Genomic DNA, 16,578 nt, shown 5'->3' on the forward strand with positions numbered 1-16,578 from the left:
TACACTGTTGAGACAGATTGTCCTGACCTTAATTATTCTCTTGCCATTATTTGCCTATAGCAACTAAGAGTTTATTTCTAACTATTATTTATCCCTTCCTTTTTTATAATTCCCATTTCATTCTTTCCTTTTTGCTTTTTCTATTTTCAAATTAGCTAAGGCCCAGATAATGCTTAAATTCCTGTCATCTTGACAAATCTTACTGTTCTTCAAATGTAGACCTTCTAACCAAAAACACACACCATCCTAACTCTGAGCCCAGTATTCTTTCATCTGGGGTAAAATGGGCAAGGAGGCAAATGCCTACACTGGGCTGAAATATATGCATGATTTAGGGTAATTTCCCCCCTTGGGAAGGGTTCTTATCCTTTAATCAAAGACTCAGCAGGTTACCTTTCAAACTGGAATTAATTTTTCCAAGGAAGTTATGAAACTCAGGCAATTGGGATTTAGATAGAAATGTTCTGAACCATATTGTTGACATGCAGGAAAAACTCAAATAGGCAGGAGTTCTTTCAAACTTACCTCTTTCACCTGCAGTGATTTCTCAGCTAGCACGCTAGTTTCATTTGCTCTAGCGTCCTGAATTAAAAGTTCTCCACTAGATTTCTTCCAAATTCCTACACAACATTAAAAATAAGAATCCAACTTAAAACTAATGTTGTTGAAAATATAAAGTCCATGCTTTCTGATATATCAATATCATTTATAAAAACTCAACAAAATATAGTGCAATATTACTGTTATGATAATATAAAACTCAAGTTACATATAATGCTTTTCATATAACATGATAGAATCCACATTCCATTATACTCATATTTTATATTTGATGCATAAAGTATAGCTCCTTTTTTCATTAGTTCTGTTGTATATTGCTTCACAGTCACTTGCTTCTAAAAAGAATAAATAAGCTAAGGGTAACTGAGTAAAATTAATTTTAGTTTTTGCAAAATAGTTAAATAAACTGGAGAATGTTACATTTAAAATTAGAGTGATTTCCACCACTTTAATATGTCATAATAAATGTCACCTTTAACTATCACAAGTACATTCAAGAAATGAAAGCAATGGAAAAGGTACTGATTTCCTTCTATATAATAAGTAAATTTCCTATCCTTTGTTTTAGATGGTCAAATTTTGAAAATTTAACCCTCTCTCAATTCCCAACTTTGTGTAATACACTTGCAGTCATATTGTAGCTAATCTAGTTAATCCAAGATATAATGAAAAATTAAATATATGTAGCTACTTCCTCAAACATTTTAATCACCAAACATTTATTAAATACCACTACAATCCAGTCATTGTGTTAGTGTTACACAAAGAAAGTAGAATAATCGCTGCCTTCAAGGAGCTTACATTCCAACAGGATGTACATCATTGTACAATATTCTAGCAATTGAACATTATTACGTAGACATAAGATATGATTTGAAAAAAAATATACAGTTAGCTTAGGTTTGTCATTTTACTCTACACACATCATGTGTTTTGTTCACTTGAAGTAATTACTTAAATAAACCTCATTTTGCTAACTTCAAAGTGAGTAAGGAATAGGTCTTTCTAAGGTTTGTGTGGTTGGTGAACATGCTATAGGGAGTTAGGAAAAAAAAAGACTGTCTTGAACTTTTTACTTCCTTTGCTTTTTAAATTCAAATCCTGTGGGTGAAAAAAAATGAACGATTTTTAAACATAAGACTGGAAAGGATGAAACCAAGCTCATTTTCTTCATGGTGAAAAGCTCCAGCCTACTTTTCACCTTATCTCATACAATTCCCATACTTCATATACCCAATATTCCAGTTAAACTAGACTATACTTTTTCCCATCGGCACCCTGAACAATCTAGTCTCCATGACTTTGCTCATGCCAACCCGCTGACTCCCTACCAACCTATCTGTTGAAGTCCCCCCCACTTTATGTAAAGTACCAATTCACGTACCACTTTCTCTAGGCAGTTTTCCCTGACAATATGGAACCCACCCCTTAAGTTTCTTTTTTCTTTCTCTTCATTCCTCATTGAACTTTTGAATTAACCTTGATATTCCTTGTAACATGGTTATTCTAAGTTCTACTCATTCCATTAGATTGGAAGCTCCTTAACAAAATGATCTATCATGTGTTTATTTTTTTTAATATTCCCAGGTAAAAGTTTGCCCATATACACAGTGGCCATTTAGAGTTTGTTGAATTGTAATGAATTGCATTTTTAGATATGCCTAAAATTTTAAAATAATCACTATCAAAATACAGGTATATCATATAAACTTCAATTAGGCCTCTCTAGAATTATAACTAGCTTCCCAAATCTAAGGGGAAAAATGTATTGAAAATAGTAGTCAACTTAATTTTTTTAGAGAGAATATGGTAACTTTTTTGCTTATTATAATAGCATAGATATATGTATGTAGATAACTTTAATGTATCTAAAAGAATGTCTAGATTAAAATTCTCAGAGGAATTCAGTGGATCACCTAAAGGCCAAAAAATACAAATACAAAACCTTTTTTCCCCTTTTCCATTGAGCTCCTATGATTCATTTCGCACCCCTTAGCTAGTATCTGCAATGTAGTTTCTTTCACAGAGAGTAGAGGTTGGCAGTACTTCTCTGCGACACACACTTTCACACCCAAATTGGTCTTCATAGCTTCCCATTGTGTGCACTACAAAGCAACCCGCCTTGTTGGCAGCTAGAAGTGTGAACTACGTCTTTCTTTTCTCCACTGTTCTTTTCTGGCTCACAAGCAACCTCCCACCAAACACAGAATCGGTAGAAGAGACTAGATCCAAGAGATAATGCTATGAAAAAGTATGAAGAGAAGCCCAGGTGGCCACCTTGCAAATTTCCAATGTGGAAGCCTTCGACCTCTCTGCCCAAGACGCAGCTCTAGTACTGGTGTAATGAGCTTTACAAACCCTGGGAGCCTCTTTACCTTAACTACATACGCCTCCCTAATACAATCCCTTAACCATCTAGCTAAGGAACTCTTAGAAGCCATTTGACCCCTCTTAGGACCCCCTAAGAGTACAAACAATCTTTCAGAAGATCTGAAATCTTTGATTCTTCTGAGACAAACCCTAAGTGTTCTTCTTACATCCAATTTATGCAGCCATGGCTCTTTGTCATTGCTGGGTCTAGAGAAAAACGAGGGCCAAGAAACCTCCTGGTTTAGATAAATCTCAGATGCCACCTTCGGCCAAAAATGAGGAACTGCCCAAAGACGTGCTTTATTTTGAAGTAGTATTAGATATGTCCCAAACTTCAAACTTGAAGAAATTCCATAAGCAACAAAGTACACAGGCAGCACAGTCACAACCAAATAATGTTCCATCATAATAATGGGTCTTCAAAAATGTCAAAACGGCCAAACAGAAGGAAAAAAATCAGTGTGAAAACATCATTGCTGTCTTCAAAAATCTAATTAAAGTCAATTTACTAATTATTGGTCTACTCAGAAATCAAGGAAAATATTCTATGATCTCGGGGAACTAATGAATATGAAATAAAAAGTAAAAAAAAAATAACTCAGTCAACTTGATGCTTTGTTTCTTATATGGGTAGGTTCCATGCATCCAGATACTGTGAAACATTTGGATTATTTTTTCAATTTCTTCAGATTGTTTTGGGTCATGTAGACAGCTTCACTTATAAGTTACTTATTAGCAAAAAATCATCAACAAAAGACCATTCAATAAGCTAGAATGACCCTTAATCTGCTTCTTGTAAATCATACACAGGATTTCTTTCAATCAAAACACTATTTCAAATGGGAAATTTATAAAACTTGGTTTCTTTGATCATTCTTTTGAGTCATATTTTCTTTCCTTACTGGAAATATATTCTTTAGTGGTAAAAATGGATTTTACAAGAGTATAATAAATGGAATAGTTATGATTTTCTTGGCAATTTCCCTAAGGATGATTCTCCTCAGGTAGACATTTACATATAGTTCTGTCAAGCTGAATCATATTGACTTCAATATAAAGTATAGAAATTTCTCCAATTGGGAACATAGGCTATCACCAACAGATGTTTTTGTGCCCAGATTTTTCTTGTCGGGACACTTCAAAGTTCTGCACTTTAAATTTTTTTTCCCCAATAATTACATCTTCTGAGCTTTAACTGCATTCATATAATGCAAAATTCTAACTGTACTATTTGAAATTGTTTCCATCTGCCACATTGTTACCTGATGAAAAGTTCATATGATGACACTTAATGTAGATAATAATATAAGAATATATATAATATCTACATATATGTATATGTACACATATATATGTGTATACTATATTATGAAGTAGTAATGTATTTGCTTTGCTAAGTTTTTACTTTTTTAAATTAAATTTCATTTTTTAATTAGCAGTAAAACCAAAACAAAATACACCAAAAAAAGTTCCTTGTTAACAAATATGCATAGTCAAGCAAAACAAATTCTGCAATTGGTCATGTCCCCAAAATATGTCTTTTTCTGCACCACAAATCTATCATCTTTCTGTCAGGAAGTTGACAACATGCATCATTATCAGTGCTCTGCAGTCATGGTTGGTTACTGCCTTGATTAGAGTTATTAGAGCTTTCAAAGTTGTTTGTTTTTACAGGGTTGCTGTTGTTACTGCATAGATTGGTCTGCTGTTTCTGCTCATTTCATTCTTCATCAGTTTATAAAAGTTTTCAAAAGTGTTCATTTTTATAATATCGATGTTATGGTATAAATTGTTCTGGTTCTGCTCATTTCATTCTGCATCAGTTCATACAAATCTTTCCATGACTCCGTGAAATCACCTTTTTTAAAAAAAAATTTTCTTACAGCCTAATAATATTCCATTACACTGATATACCATATTCATTCAGCCATTCCCTAAGTGATGGGTATTTAATTAGTTTCTAGTTTTTTGCTACCACAAAAAGAACTGCTATTACTATTTTTTACATATCTAGGATATTTTCCTCTTTCTTTGATCTCTTTTGGGCATAGCCCTAGTAGTGCTACAACTAAGTCAAAGGACATGCCCCATTTAGCAACTTTGAATGTATAATTCCAAATTGCTGTCTAGATTGGTTCCCAATTTACAGATCTACCAGTAGTTCATCAGAGTGTCTATTTTCTTACAACTCCTCCAACATTTGTAATTTTCTTTTCTTTTTTTTGGAGGGGGTCATCTCTGCCAATCTGATGGGTTTTGAGGGCTGCTCTTAATATAAGATTTCTAAACATTCTGCCTCAAATCAGATATGACTACTATTTGCTCTCTATCAAACGGAGCTGAGCCTTTTTATTTCTAAAGCCAAGACCTTGGTCCTAGCTTTTTTTCGATTCAATTTTGCTTTGTTTTAATATTTCCCAGAGGTCATTCTAGTTTTGAATGAACTCAATAACCATTTATTAAGAACTCACTATATACAAGGAGCTGTTCCAAACAATGAAGGGGTAAAATAGCAAATAAGACACAGTCCTACAGTCAAAATTTTCACAATCCAGTAGGGCAAATAAAACATGTAAACGACACAACAAAATATCTTATGATAAGTACATAGGTGAGGTATAATATACAATTGAGATATCAAAGGAAGGAGATGTACACGTGGAAATGAGAACACTTCAAATGTCCACAAAAGGAGACTCCAATTTGACTAATGTATAGAGTACATTAAAGTATGGGGACTTTGAATTCCAGTCTATGAAATTTAGATGCTATTCAGTAGGCAATGGGAAGTCATGCAAAGTCTTTGAGCAACTGAGGGACAAGTTCAGATTTGTGCATCAGGAAGATTAGTTTTGTAATTAGACTATTTCCAAGTGGGTTTAAACTCTCAGGGCAAAAATACTGAAAAACTATTTCCACATCCCAATGATCTGAACTGGAGTTAGTATAAGAAAACTCCATATTGGACTGGGCTCATTCTTATTACAAATTCACTCTAATTCTGGAACTATATCCCCGGGAAGTCTATGCAGCTGTCCACAGGTCTCCAGATTCTGAGTCAGGGATGCCAAAGACCTTGAATACACTCTATAAGCTGCAATTTTGGGAACTGTATCACATGTAGTATACACAAGGTCAAAACTAGGGCTCCTTAAAAGCACCAAAATATAGCACTGTTAGCTATTGCAAAGAAAGAATATGTTATCCCTTTCCTTTTGGGATTCCCTCTATCCTTGACCATGTCACTTTCCCAAAAGAAAGCTTCTTTCAAGGTCTTCCCATTGCCTTTTAATAAAATCTACTTTCCTCAATTTCATTATCTCTATAGACTTACATTTCTTCTCATATGTAGCTATTTTCTTCCCCTTTATTTACTTGTCAGCTTCAAGAAACCTGCTATCCACCTACACCTCCCTCCCATGCCTGATTCCTAGCTTTGGAAAGCTTTCTGTAGCATAAGACAAGTGTCACATGACCTCCCTTCTATCTTTAGGGTCTCACTTAAATTCTACATTGCATGTTCAAGTTCTCTGACTAGGATGCATATCCTTCCATGAAATTTCAAAGCCTTGTTAGGATTTTTCTTAAAAATTGAACATGCTATTAAGGCTATATTTGAATAGGCAATGTGAAAAACTAATTTGAAGCAGTTAAATAATTACATTAAAAAACACAAAATCTCATTAAAGTATAAGTATACCTAGGTCCAGATTAGTTTAAATAATGAATCTTTTAGAATAGTTATGTTATTTGAATTCACACTACATACTTCCTTTGGGCTAGAACCAATCACCATATTTCACATAATTTTATCTTAGAATAGTGTGAATTCAAATCCATGCAACTAACATCAGAAAATTCATTATTTGCACTAATTGGGACCTAGTCAGACAATTACTAGTTTTTTTTTTCCCAGAATAGTTGATAGTTGTCGACACTGATGGAATCCTACCATATAAATTCGTATTTCTCCTTAATTCTGTTGTATAGATAAGATGTGGAGTTAAAGAACTGGCTTCAGATCCTGACATAGCTATCAGCACAATGACTTATGGTAAGTCATTTCCATTCTCTGGGCCTAAAATAAAAGGACTTGAGTAGATGATCTTTAAAATCCCTTCAAGCTCTAAAACTTTATTATCTAAGTTCTCTGAAAGTTGACATCATGCCTTCAGAAATTTAATATAATATCTCAAAACAATAATCTGCAAAGAAGTATTTTGTTACAATTTTAACTTAAGGTATTTTATTATAAGTAATATATAAATCCAACTATTTCTACCAAAAGAACATTATGAAATATTTCTCTTTTACATTTTAAATTTTGATACAATGTTATTCAAACACCTAATCACATCATGTTTCTGATAAGTGATTTGTTAAGAATATGGAATGCAGCTATGATTTCATCAATGTAGAGAGCTTCTAGTGGAGAACGGCCTCCACCAATGAAAACCAACATCTCAGCTGCAATTTATAGTCTTAGAGAACTAGCTAGCACACAGCAAGGTTATATAACTTGCCCAAAGTCACAAATCAGTATGCTGTAGAAGAAGCAGGACTTGAAACCAAGACTTCCTGACTCTACACCAGCTCTAGTCATCACACCAAATTGCCTCCAGTGTTAAGAATTGCAGAAGACACTATCACATACTTTTTTACTTCTTACTTCATGAATCTCATCACACGGCCCCTTTAAAATATTGTAGAATGTCTTCTAGACCTGCTATAGACCTAAGTCCCTCCTCATGGGGCCAACCTAATGATGACCCTTTTTGGAGTTAGGCAGCCTAGTCCTCAGAACATAGGCATATACATCAGCATACATACAGGCCCATAAACAAAGCCTTTCCAACTTGTCGGAATTTACATTCCTGTTCTATACAGTGAAGTATTGGAAAAAAGATTTCATTGGAGGATCATTTTGTTTTGAAACATACGTCTTTTTTACTAACATTATTTTAGCCTAAATAACTATGGCATTTTTAGGGCTATAGTAAATCTTAGATATGAAATATCAAGATCATAGAATCACTTGATAATAAACCTAAGACCAGGACCCAACGCTCTTGGGTTCTTTGACCTTTTTTGTAATCCCATGCTTCTTCTAAATGATTTAGTATTTATAGATGTCTTGTCTAAGATTTAGTATTTATAGATATCTTATCGAAGAATTGTCAGGATTGACTTTTACAAAGATGAAAAGGTAATACAAGATTAGTATTGTTCTGATAACTCCAAAATATTATGAGATCATGATTATAAAATCATGATGCTCATATACCTACACGTAGGGGTGGAGAGTGGAGAGGGGTGGAAGATATAGACTATGGGTTTATATATTAAAAGATCATCTTACCTGAAGCATGTCTGGATATCCTGGGCAGCGAGAACAGTTCTTGGGAAAGGTCTTGAACTTCCGTTTCCAATTTTAACAGAGGTTTTATGAGTTGTGATAAGAATCTGAGTTCATAGAAGGAGAGGCAGATATTTTGTCCTTTTTGTGGGCATTCATGAGTAACTATTCAAAGAATATATCAATAAAGTAGTAAGTAAGATAATAACTTTACTTTGCTGTTTACTAATTTTATTTTTCTTTTGATCTATTATTTCATCAGTATAGGAGAATCTTTAGTGAGAAAACACCCTCTACTAATGTAGATCATCAACTTCTCAGCAAATTAAGTCTTAGAAAGTTGTTGGGGGCCCTTTGAGATTGTGACTGCTTAAGGCCACACACAATGACTCTAAGGTGGAACTTGAACCCAGATATTCCTGACTCCAAGACTGGCTCTCCAGTCATTATGGCAGCCTTCTAAAGAAAAACATTTTAAGTTTAATATTTAGTAAATCAACACAGAGTTGAGTTTTGAAAGAGTCTCTTGGAAAGCACTCAGAAGAATTAAAACTATGAAAGAGAATCTATGACTCTAATGAGACATCCCACAATCTATGAACTGTTTATCTCCTAGTATAAAGTGATACCTTGATTTTTTCTGAAGATGCCGTATACCCTTTATAGATCACCCTGTGCACAACTGAAAATCCTTCTTTCGTTCTCCCTGAATTAAAAAGACCAACAGAAGAAGCCAGCATATTCCTTGTTCTCTAGTGACATTTTCAGACCTTTATTTCTCCACTACCGCTCAAAAACCACTCCTTAGTTCTGAATCTTGCTGCTGGCATTTCCCTGCTTCCATACCTTCCTCAATGAATTGGCACCTGGTTTGCAGGATTCCTTTCTATCCCAACCTCAATCATCATTCTCAGTCACTTCAATATTCACAATAATAATGCTTCTAACACCCTCATATCTCAGTTCACAAACTTCAGTTTCTAGGATTTTCACTTACCCATTCACAGGTGAGGATAAACCTTAGGCTTCACTATAAGACAAACTGTTCTGCCTCCAAGATCTGAACTCTTAATTTTCCCCTGCTCATCACTATCTGCTATACTTCTTCTCCCACCAGCTCAAGCTTTCTGACCCTACTCTTTGCTCTCATAGGGAGGGTCTGAATCCATTGATTCATCTCCACAATATTAATTTATCACTTCTATTCTGGCTATGTTGATATTCTTGACTTCACAATTAGCCGTTTAAACATGCACTGTTCTTCGCGTTTGAGTCCCTTATCCTCAGGTTCTTCTACTAGTCCCATCCAGCTAATCCCCAAACCTAGGTCACTTGTACCAGCTGTTCCCATTGATGAGCCACCTAGAAGTGCTGGAGAGAGTCATGAAACCACACTGATTTGGCACGCTACAAATTCATCTTCTCTCACCTCAGTTGAGACTTTGTTTCTACAAAGCAACCTTTTATGACTATCTGCTTCCATTACATACTCCGTAAAGTGGCCAATTCAACATTTTTTCCTTTCAAGGCCAAAACTCTATCTCTACTTCCCTGTCCTTCAGCAGATTAATTCAGCTTCTACTTTATTGAAATAGTTAATAACTTCTGTCATAAATATTCTCTTCTCCACTCCTCCATACTTTAAACCAGTATTTTTTCAAATGTGATGTAGTAACAGCCCCCTTTTTTCTCAAAAAAATTGTCACACACCCTACTTTTCATAAAATAATTTATGAAATGACTTAGCTTATATTTAAATAAAATTAAAAATTTATAACAGCAAATAAATCTTAAATATATAAAATAATGGGATATATGTGTTACTCCTAAATCATTCATAATTTTCATATTTATACATAAAAATAACAACCCTAATAATAATGTTACTATTGTTGTGAAAGGTGCACTCACTTTTTCATCACAACATCATTCAAATATGGTGCAATGTCTATAAACTATTCTTATTCAGATGAAAACTAAATATATCATATTTGTTCATAGTAAATTCATTTCTTCCTCATTCACATATTGAAATATCTAGGTTATACAAATAAAATTAATATTGCTTCTGTAGGATTGATAAATAAGTAGATCTTCGACTTTCTACTATTTCATTTGCAGGACAGAGAGGGTAGGAAGTTAGGACCTTGGAGTTACTAATTTATTTTTACTTTTTATCTTTTGCTTTTTGGTAGGGCAATTGGGGTTAAGTGACTCGCCCAAAGTCACACAGCTAGTAACTGTGTCAAGTGTCTGAGGCCAGATTTGAAGTCAGGTTCTCTTGACTCCAGGGCCAGTGCTCTACTCATTACACCACCTACATGCCCCTCCTTGTAGTTATTTATTTAGAATAACCATTTTTCCCTTCAAAAACACAGAACACATTTACAAGTTTTAAGAAAAAAATTTTGGTATAAAATGAATTTGTTTCATTTTTCATATTCTTGATAAACAAAGTCAATTTTTATCTTTGAACTATTTTGAAAAACTCTTTTGAAGTACATTATCATGAGAAGGCCAGCATGCTTCACAATAATATACAAGTGCACTAAGCTCTGCTTCCATGTTATCACATAGGTTTGCAAAGAGCCTTCTTTTGAAAAAATCCTGGACCTCTAAAACCAAAGCTGATTACTCTTGTAACAACTTGAAAAATTATATGTAGCTATTCATATTTCTTGATTCCAGTCATTGTCTATGAATCTTTCCCAGTATCCAAACTGCAAGAGGGGCTATGTTTTACACTATAGACTCATATATTATCCTGACATCATCTGAGCCTTGTCAGGGTCACAATATAGAATTTTCACGGGGGAAAAATTACATTGAATATATTATATTGAAATTTCCTCATGATGTGGCATGGCCAACAAGACTGCAATAAGTAACAAATCTTTTAACATCGACTTCAGCTACACATCGTACACATTAAATCAAACTAGGAATTCATTGGATCATCTATAAGAATTCATCCTCTTGCAAAAGGAAGATTTTAGCCTCTCAAAAGGTTAATCGTAAAGATCTTCAAACGTGCAGGAACTCCCCTACCCATCATATTATTTGCAAGCAGAACAATTCAAAACTGCTACACATATAATTTGCCAAGCACTGTTCCATCCATACAAATAGCTACACAAAAGTTTCTCCTACTGAAAGAACTTTTTTACATAGACATGGTTTTTTAAAAAGGTTTGGTTTTGCTTTTTAGAAGTATCTTATTTTCTCCTTAAAATTATCTTGCCTTGATAATGTATTCTGCATAAACATTTTCAAGATATCATTTCAATTTATTAGGCTTTATACTATCTGCAGCTAAAGCATTTATACATAGTGACCACAGCAGTCTTTTCTTTCCATCAGTAACAGTACTTGTGAATCCCAGTGATAGTATGGACCTTATTTCCTGGATTTGGATTTTTATTTTGTGTTTCTATATTTCCATTACTCAAACTATTTCTATTGTCTTTTCCTTATTAGTTTCAGCTGCTCCAATGGATTTAATTTTTTTTAAAACCTGTTATGTATTTATCCATCACTAGGGGATATTATTTCACTTAAAACTTTAGGAGCAATTCTTAAAATTTAAGACAATTAAATTTACATTTGCTTGTTGAAAATTTCAAGCAATTGTTTATAATAATTCTTCTTGAGTTCTTTCCATTTTTACAAGTTACATTTTAAACCAGCCTATTATAGTATACTTAGCAAAATGAATGACAGATAACATGATATTTTTAACTTATACACAGATAATTTAACTTTGAATTTATACATTTCACTTGCAAATGTAGCAAACAGCATGACATGACACAAGTCATCTATGTCATGAGCCTATACCTACTGAGAGATTGCACCTGCACTGAATGAGCCAACTCACATTAGACCTCCTTGTGTCTACCACTTAAACCATCATTAAATCATCATTGTGCTACATTCACTATCAGTTGGAGAATATTTGCTGCATTAATCTCATATTTGTTTACTTTTATTTAATCTTTGTTTTCACTGATTTAAGCAGGAGTTGTACTAAAAAAATTGAGTTATTTTGATGGTTGCTTCTTGTCTCCCTCCCCTCTCCCCTGAGAGTAGGTGAATTTAGACTTGATCTGGGTGGGGCCAATGCTAAATAGAAATTGCATTAAATTTGAGCGCTCTCCCATTCACAGAGACTTAGATAGTATAGAAGAGAGTGAAGGGGGAACTATTTATACTTCTATTTTTGCCATTTCAGTGAAATAAATATCCCTTAATAAAAGCTGATAATTCGTTAATGGGGTAAATGGAACTGTGGCATCATCAATTTTGAGCAAATAAGTCATTTTTGTCTATTATAAATACCCAAATTACCTATAAAGGCCACATGAAGAAAGGCACTATCTGCATCCAGAGAAAGAAATGATAAATAGAAGTATATATAGAATAATATTACATCTATACTTATTTGTGTCTAATGGTAGCCATCTATAGGGTAGGAGTAGGGGAGAAAAGAAAATAAAGGGGAAAAAAGAAATTTGCATGATAATTTTGGGAGGGAGGGAGAGAGAGACAAGCACAGCTCCTCAGGAGTGCACTGAGGGAGAGGGAGAGAAGAATCGCTTACTACTTGATTATCATTATCTCTGCTCCTTGAATTTCCCTGAACACCCACATCAAAGAAAGGGGGGAGAATTTAAGCCCTCTCTTGTAACAAATAAGTATAAACATGAAAAGCAGACTCACAGACTGCCTGTCTTAAATGAGTGTCTTATGCTGTGTCTCTAGTTTACCTCTCTGAGAGGAAGTGGGAAACACGATTCCTGCTTATCTTGTGGCATCATAATTGGTCATTGCATTGATCACCGTTCTTAACCAGGACTTACTAGATGTATAAACCTAAGTAAATTGCTTAACCTCTGCCTCTCTCATTTTCCTCAACTGTAAAAAGAGGATAATAGTACTGCCCAACTACCAGATCCTATAGTGAGGATCAAATTTTACAAAGTACTTAGCACAGGGTCTGGCACATAGTAGGCACTTAGTAAATGCCTGTTTGCTTCCTTCCTTTCTTTTTTTTGGAGGGGGTAAGGCAGGGCAATTGGGGTTAAGTGACTTGCCCAAGGTCATACAGCTAGTAAGTGTGTCAAGTGTCTGAGGCTGCATTTGAAATCAGGTCCTCCTGACTCTAGGCCCAGTGCTCTATTCACTGTGCCACCTAACTGCCCTATTGCTTCCTTCCTTTCTTAAGCCTTTCACAATTATTTTTCTTTGCAATGCCATAGTCATTATATTATTGTTGTTATTATAAATTATAATATTATTATACATATAATAAATCTACTCACTTTTCTCTGCATCCATTCACACAAATCCTTCTAGATGTCTCTAAATGGCTCCCTTCAGCCATTTCTTATAATATAAGGATATTCTCGTGCATCCATATTTCATAATGTATTCAGGAATCCTCCAAATGATAGGCATAACATATCTTATTTCAGTTCTTTGGGACAATCTAAAGGCTTTTTAGAAATATTTGTGTGTGTATGTATGTATTTATGTGTGTGTATATGTACACACACATAAAACACATATGCATATATACATATATGTACATATATTATATATAAAAGACATCTATATTCATCCTTTGCTCCTTTCTTTAATCTCTTTGGAGTATAAAAATAATAATGGTATTTTTGGTTCAAAGGAAATACACAGTTTAATAATTTTTTTGGGAATAGTTCTAAATTGCTTCCCAGAATGTTTGAATCTGTGGCCTCGAGACCACATGTGGCCCTCTAGGTCCTCAAGTGCAACCATTTGACTGAATCCAAACTTCATATAACAAATCCCCTTAATAAAAGGATTTGCTCTGTAAAACTTGGACTTGGTCAAAAGGCTGCACCCAAAGACCAAGAAGGCCACAAGTGGCCTCCAGGTCACAGGTTTCCCACCCCTGGTTTACGCTAAGTCGCAGCTCTGTCGATAGTGCATTATAGGCCTATCTTCCCATAACCCCTCAACAACCATTGTTTTTTGTTTTTTTGCCAGTCTCATGGAAGGACTCCTTTGGCTGCATCTGAAAAGTTTTGTTATGTTGTCTTATTTTTATAATTTTCTTTCATTAAATTACCTACCATTTCTATGATTTGTTCTTTACTATTTTCTTAGGATTAAATTTCTTAGAATTAAATTATTTAGCTTTCATTCAAGTTTGAATGCTTTTTTTCCAAAGGCCTTTTATTGACTATAATTTATTGATTTTAATTTTTATTTCACTGTTGTTAGCAAAGGATGTGTTTGATGTACATGCTTTTATACATTTATTTATTAGGTTTTTATGACTCAGACATTGTCAATTTTAATAAAGGTGCCACAGGCAGGTAACAAATATGTGTATTTTCATATCCAACAATAGCCAGAGAGCAGAGATATCTAACTTTTCTAAAATTTGAATCAGAACTATAACTTCTTTCTTATTTATCTTTTTGTTAGATTATTTTTTAAGTCTGAAAGAAGTGAAATCACTAAATATCAGTGTTTCTCTATTTCTCCATGTAATAGAATGAATTTTTTCTTGAAGTCCTTACTTAGATGTTATGCTTTCAGTACCCATATATTATGTATTGAAATTATTTCATAATCTTTGGAGCAAATTAGCAAAAATGACAAAAGATGGAAATAAGCAATGTTGCAGGGGCTATGGGAAGTCAAGCACATTAATCCACAATTGAGAGAGCTATTAATTGGTTCAAGTCACATCTATGACAATTACTTCCTGTATCACTTTACGCAGGTCATTCGAACTCTGTAGGTCTCAGTTTCTGCCTATGTAAAATGAAGGAATTGACTTGCGTGGCTTTTGAGTTTCCTTCCAGTGCTAGAGCTACAAATCCTTTAATCCTATGAATCAATATAGAAAGTAATTATGCTAGAAAAAAATTAGGCTACAGCCATACCAGATGTAAAACTGTATTATAAAGCAGCAATCATCAAAACTACTTGATACTGGCTAAGAAAAAGAGTGGTAGATGAGTGGAAAAGGTTAGGTACACAAGACACAGTAGTCAATGACTATAGTAATCTACTGTTTGATAAACCCAAAGACTCCAGGTTCTGGGATAAGAACTCACTATTTGACAAAAACTGCTGGGAAAACTGGGAAATAGTATGGCAGAAATTAGGCATAGACCAACATCTTTACACCAAGATGAAGTCAAAATGGGTACATGATTTAGATATAAAGGCTGGTATGCTAAGCAAATGAGGAGAGTTTACCTCTCACATCTATGAAGAATGGAAGAATTTATAACCAAACAAGAGACAGAGAACGTCATGAAATGAAAAATGGATAATTTTGATTGCATTAAATTAAAAAGTTTTTGCACAAACAAAAACAATGCAACCAAGATTAGAAGGGAAGCAGAAAGTTGGGAAATAATTTTTACAGCCAGTGTCTCTGATAAAGGCCTCATTTCTAAAATATATAGAGAACTGGGTCAAATTTATAAGAATACAAGTCATTCCCCAGTTGACAAATGGTCAAAGGATATGAACAGGCAGTTTCAGATGAAGAAATTAGAGCTATCTACAATCATTTGAAAAAAATGCTCTAAATCACTATTGATTAGAGAAACGCAAATTAAAACAACTCTGAGGTATTCTGAGGTATCATATCACACCAATCAGATTGGCTAACATGACAAAACAGGAAAATGATAAATGTTGGAGAAGATGTGGGAAAATTGGAACATTAATGCATTGTTAATAGAGTTGTGAACTGATAGAACCATTCTGGAAAGCAATTTGGAACTATGACCAAAGAGCTATAAAACCCTTTGACCCAGCAATACCACTACTATGTCTGTATCCCAGAGAGTTCATAAAAATGGGAAGAGGATCCACATGCACAAAAACATTTATAGCAACTTTTTTGTGGTGGTCAAGAATTGGAAATTGAGGGGATGCCTATCAATTGGGGAATGGCTGAATAAATTGTGGTGTATGAGTGTAATGGAATATTATTGTTCCGTAAGAAATGATGGGCAGGCAAACTTCAGAAAAACCTTGAAAGACTTATATGAACTGATGCTGAGTGAAGTGAGCAGAGTCATGTGAACATTGTACAAAATAACAGTAACATTGTGTGACAACCAACTTTGATAGACTTAGCTCTTCTCAGCCATCCAAGAATCTAAGACAATTCCAAAAGACTCATGATGGAAATGCCATCTACATCCAGAGAAAGAGCTAAGGAGTCTGAATGTAGATCAAAGCATACTAATTTCTCTTTTTTTGTTGTTGTTTCTTCTTTC

The 16,578-nt window shown here is 34.2% G+C and overlaps 1 protein-coding gene across 1 annotated transcript in view; it reads right to left on the bottom strand.

Annotated features, from left to right (window-relative positions):
• Positions 1 to 16,578, bottom strand: part of KIAA0825 (KIAA0825 ortholog) — a 502,236-nt gene that overhangs the window by 402,745 nt on the left and 82,913 nt on the right. The window contains exons 4-5 of the mRNA XM_036750217.1: positions 8,291 to 8,452; positions 526 to 620 (exon numbers count right to left, since the gene is read on the bottom strand). Of these exons, the coding sequence (XP_036606112.1) occupies positions 526 to 620; positions 8,291 to 8,452 (257 nt within the window). The remainder of the gene's footprint in view (positions 1 to 525; positions 621 to 8,290; positions 8,453 to 16,578) is intronic.

This window comes from Trichosurus vulpecula, chromosome 1 (assembly GCF_011100635.1).
Source record: "Trichosurus vulpecula isolate mTriVul1 chromosome 1, mTriVul1.pri, whole genome shotgun sequence".
Classification (NCBI taxonomy): domain Eukaryota; kingdom Metazoa; phylum Chordata; class Mammalia; order Diprotodontia; family Phalangeridae; genus Trichosurus; species Trichosurus vulpecula.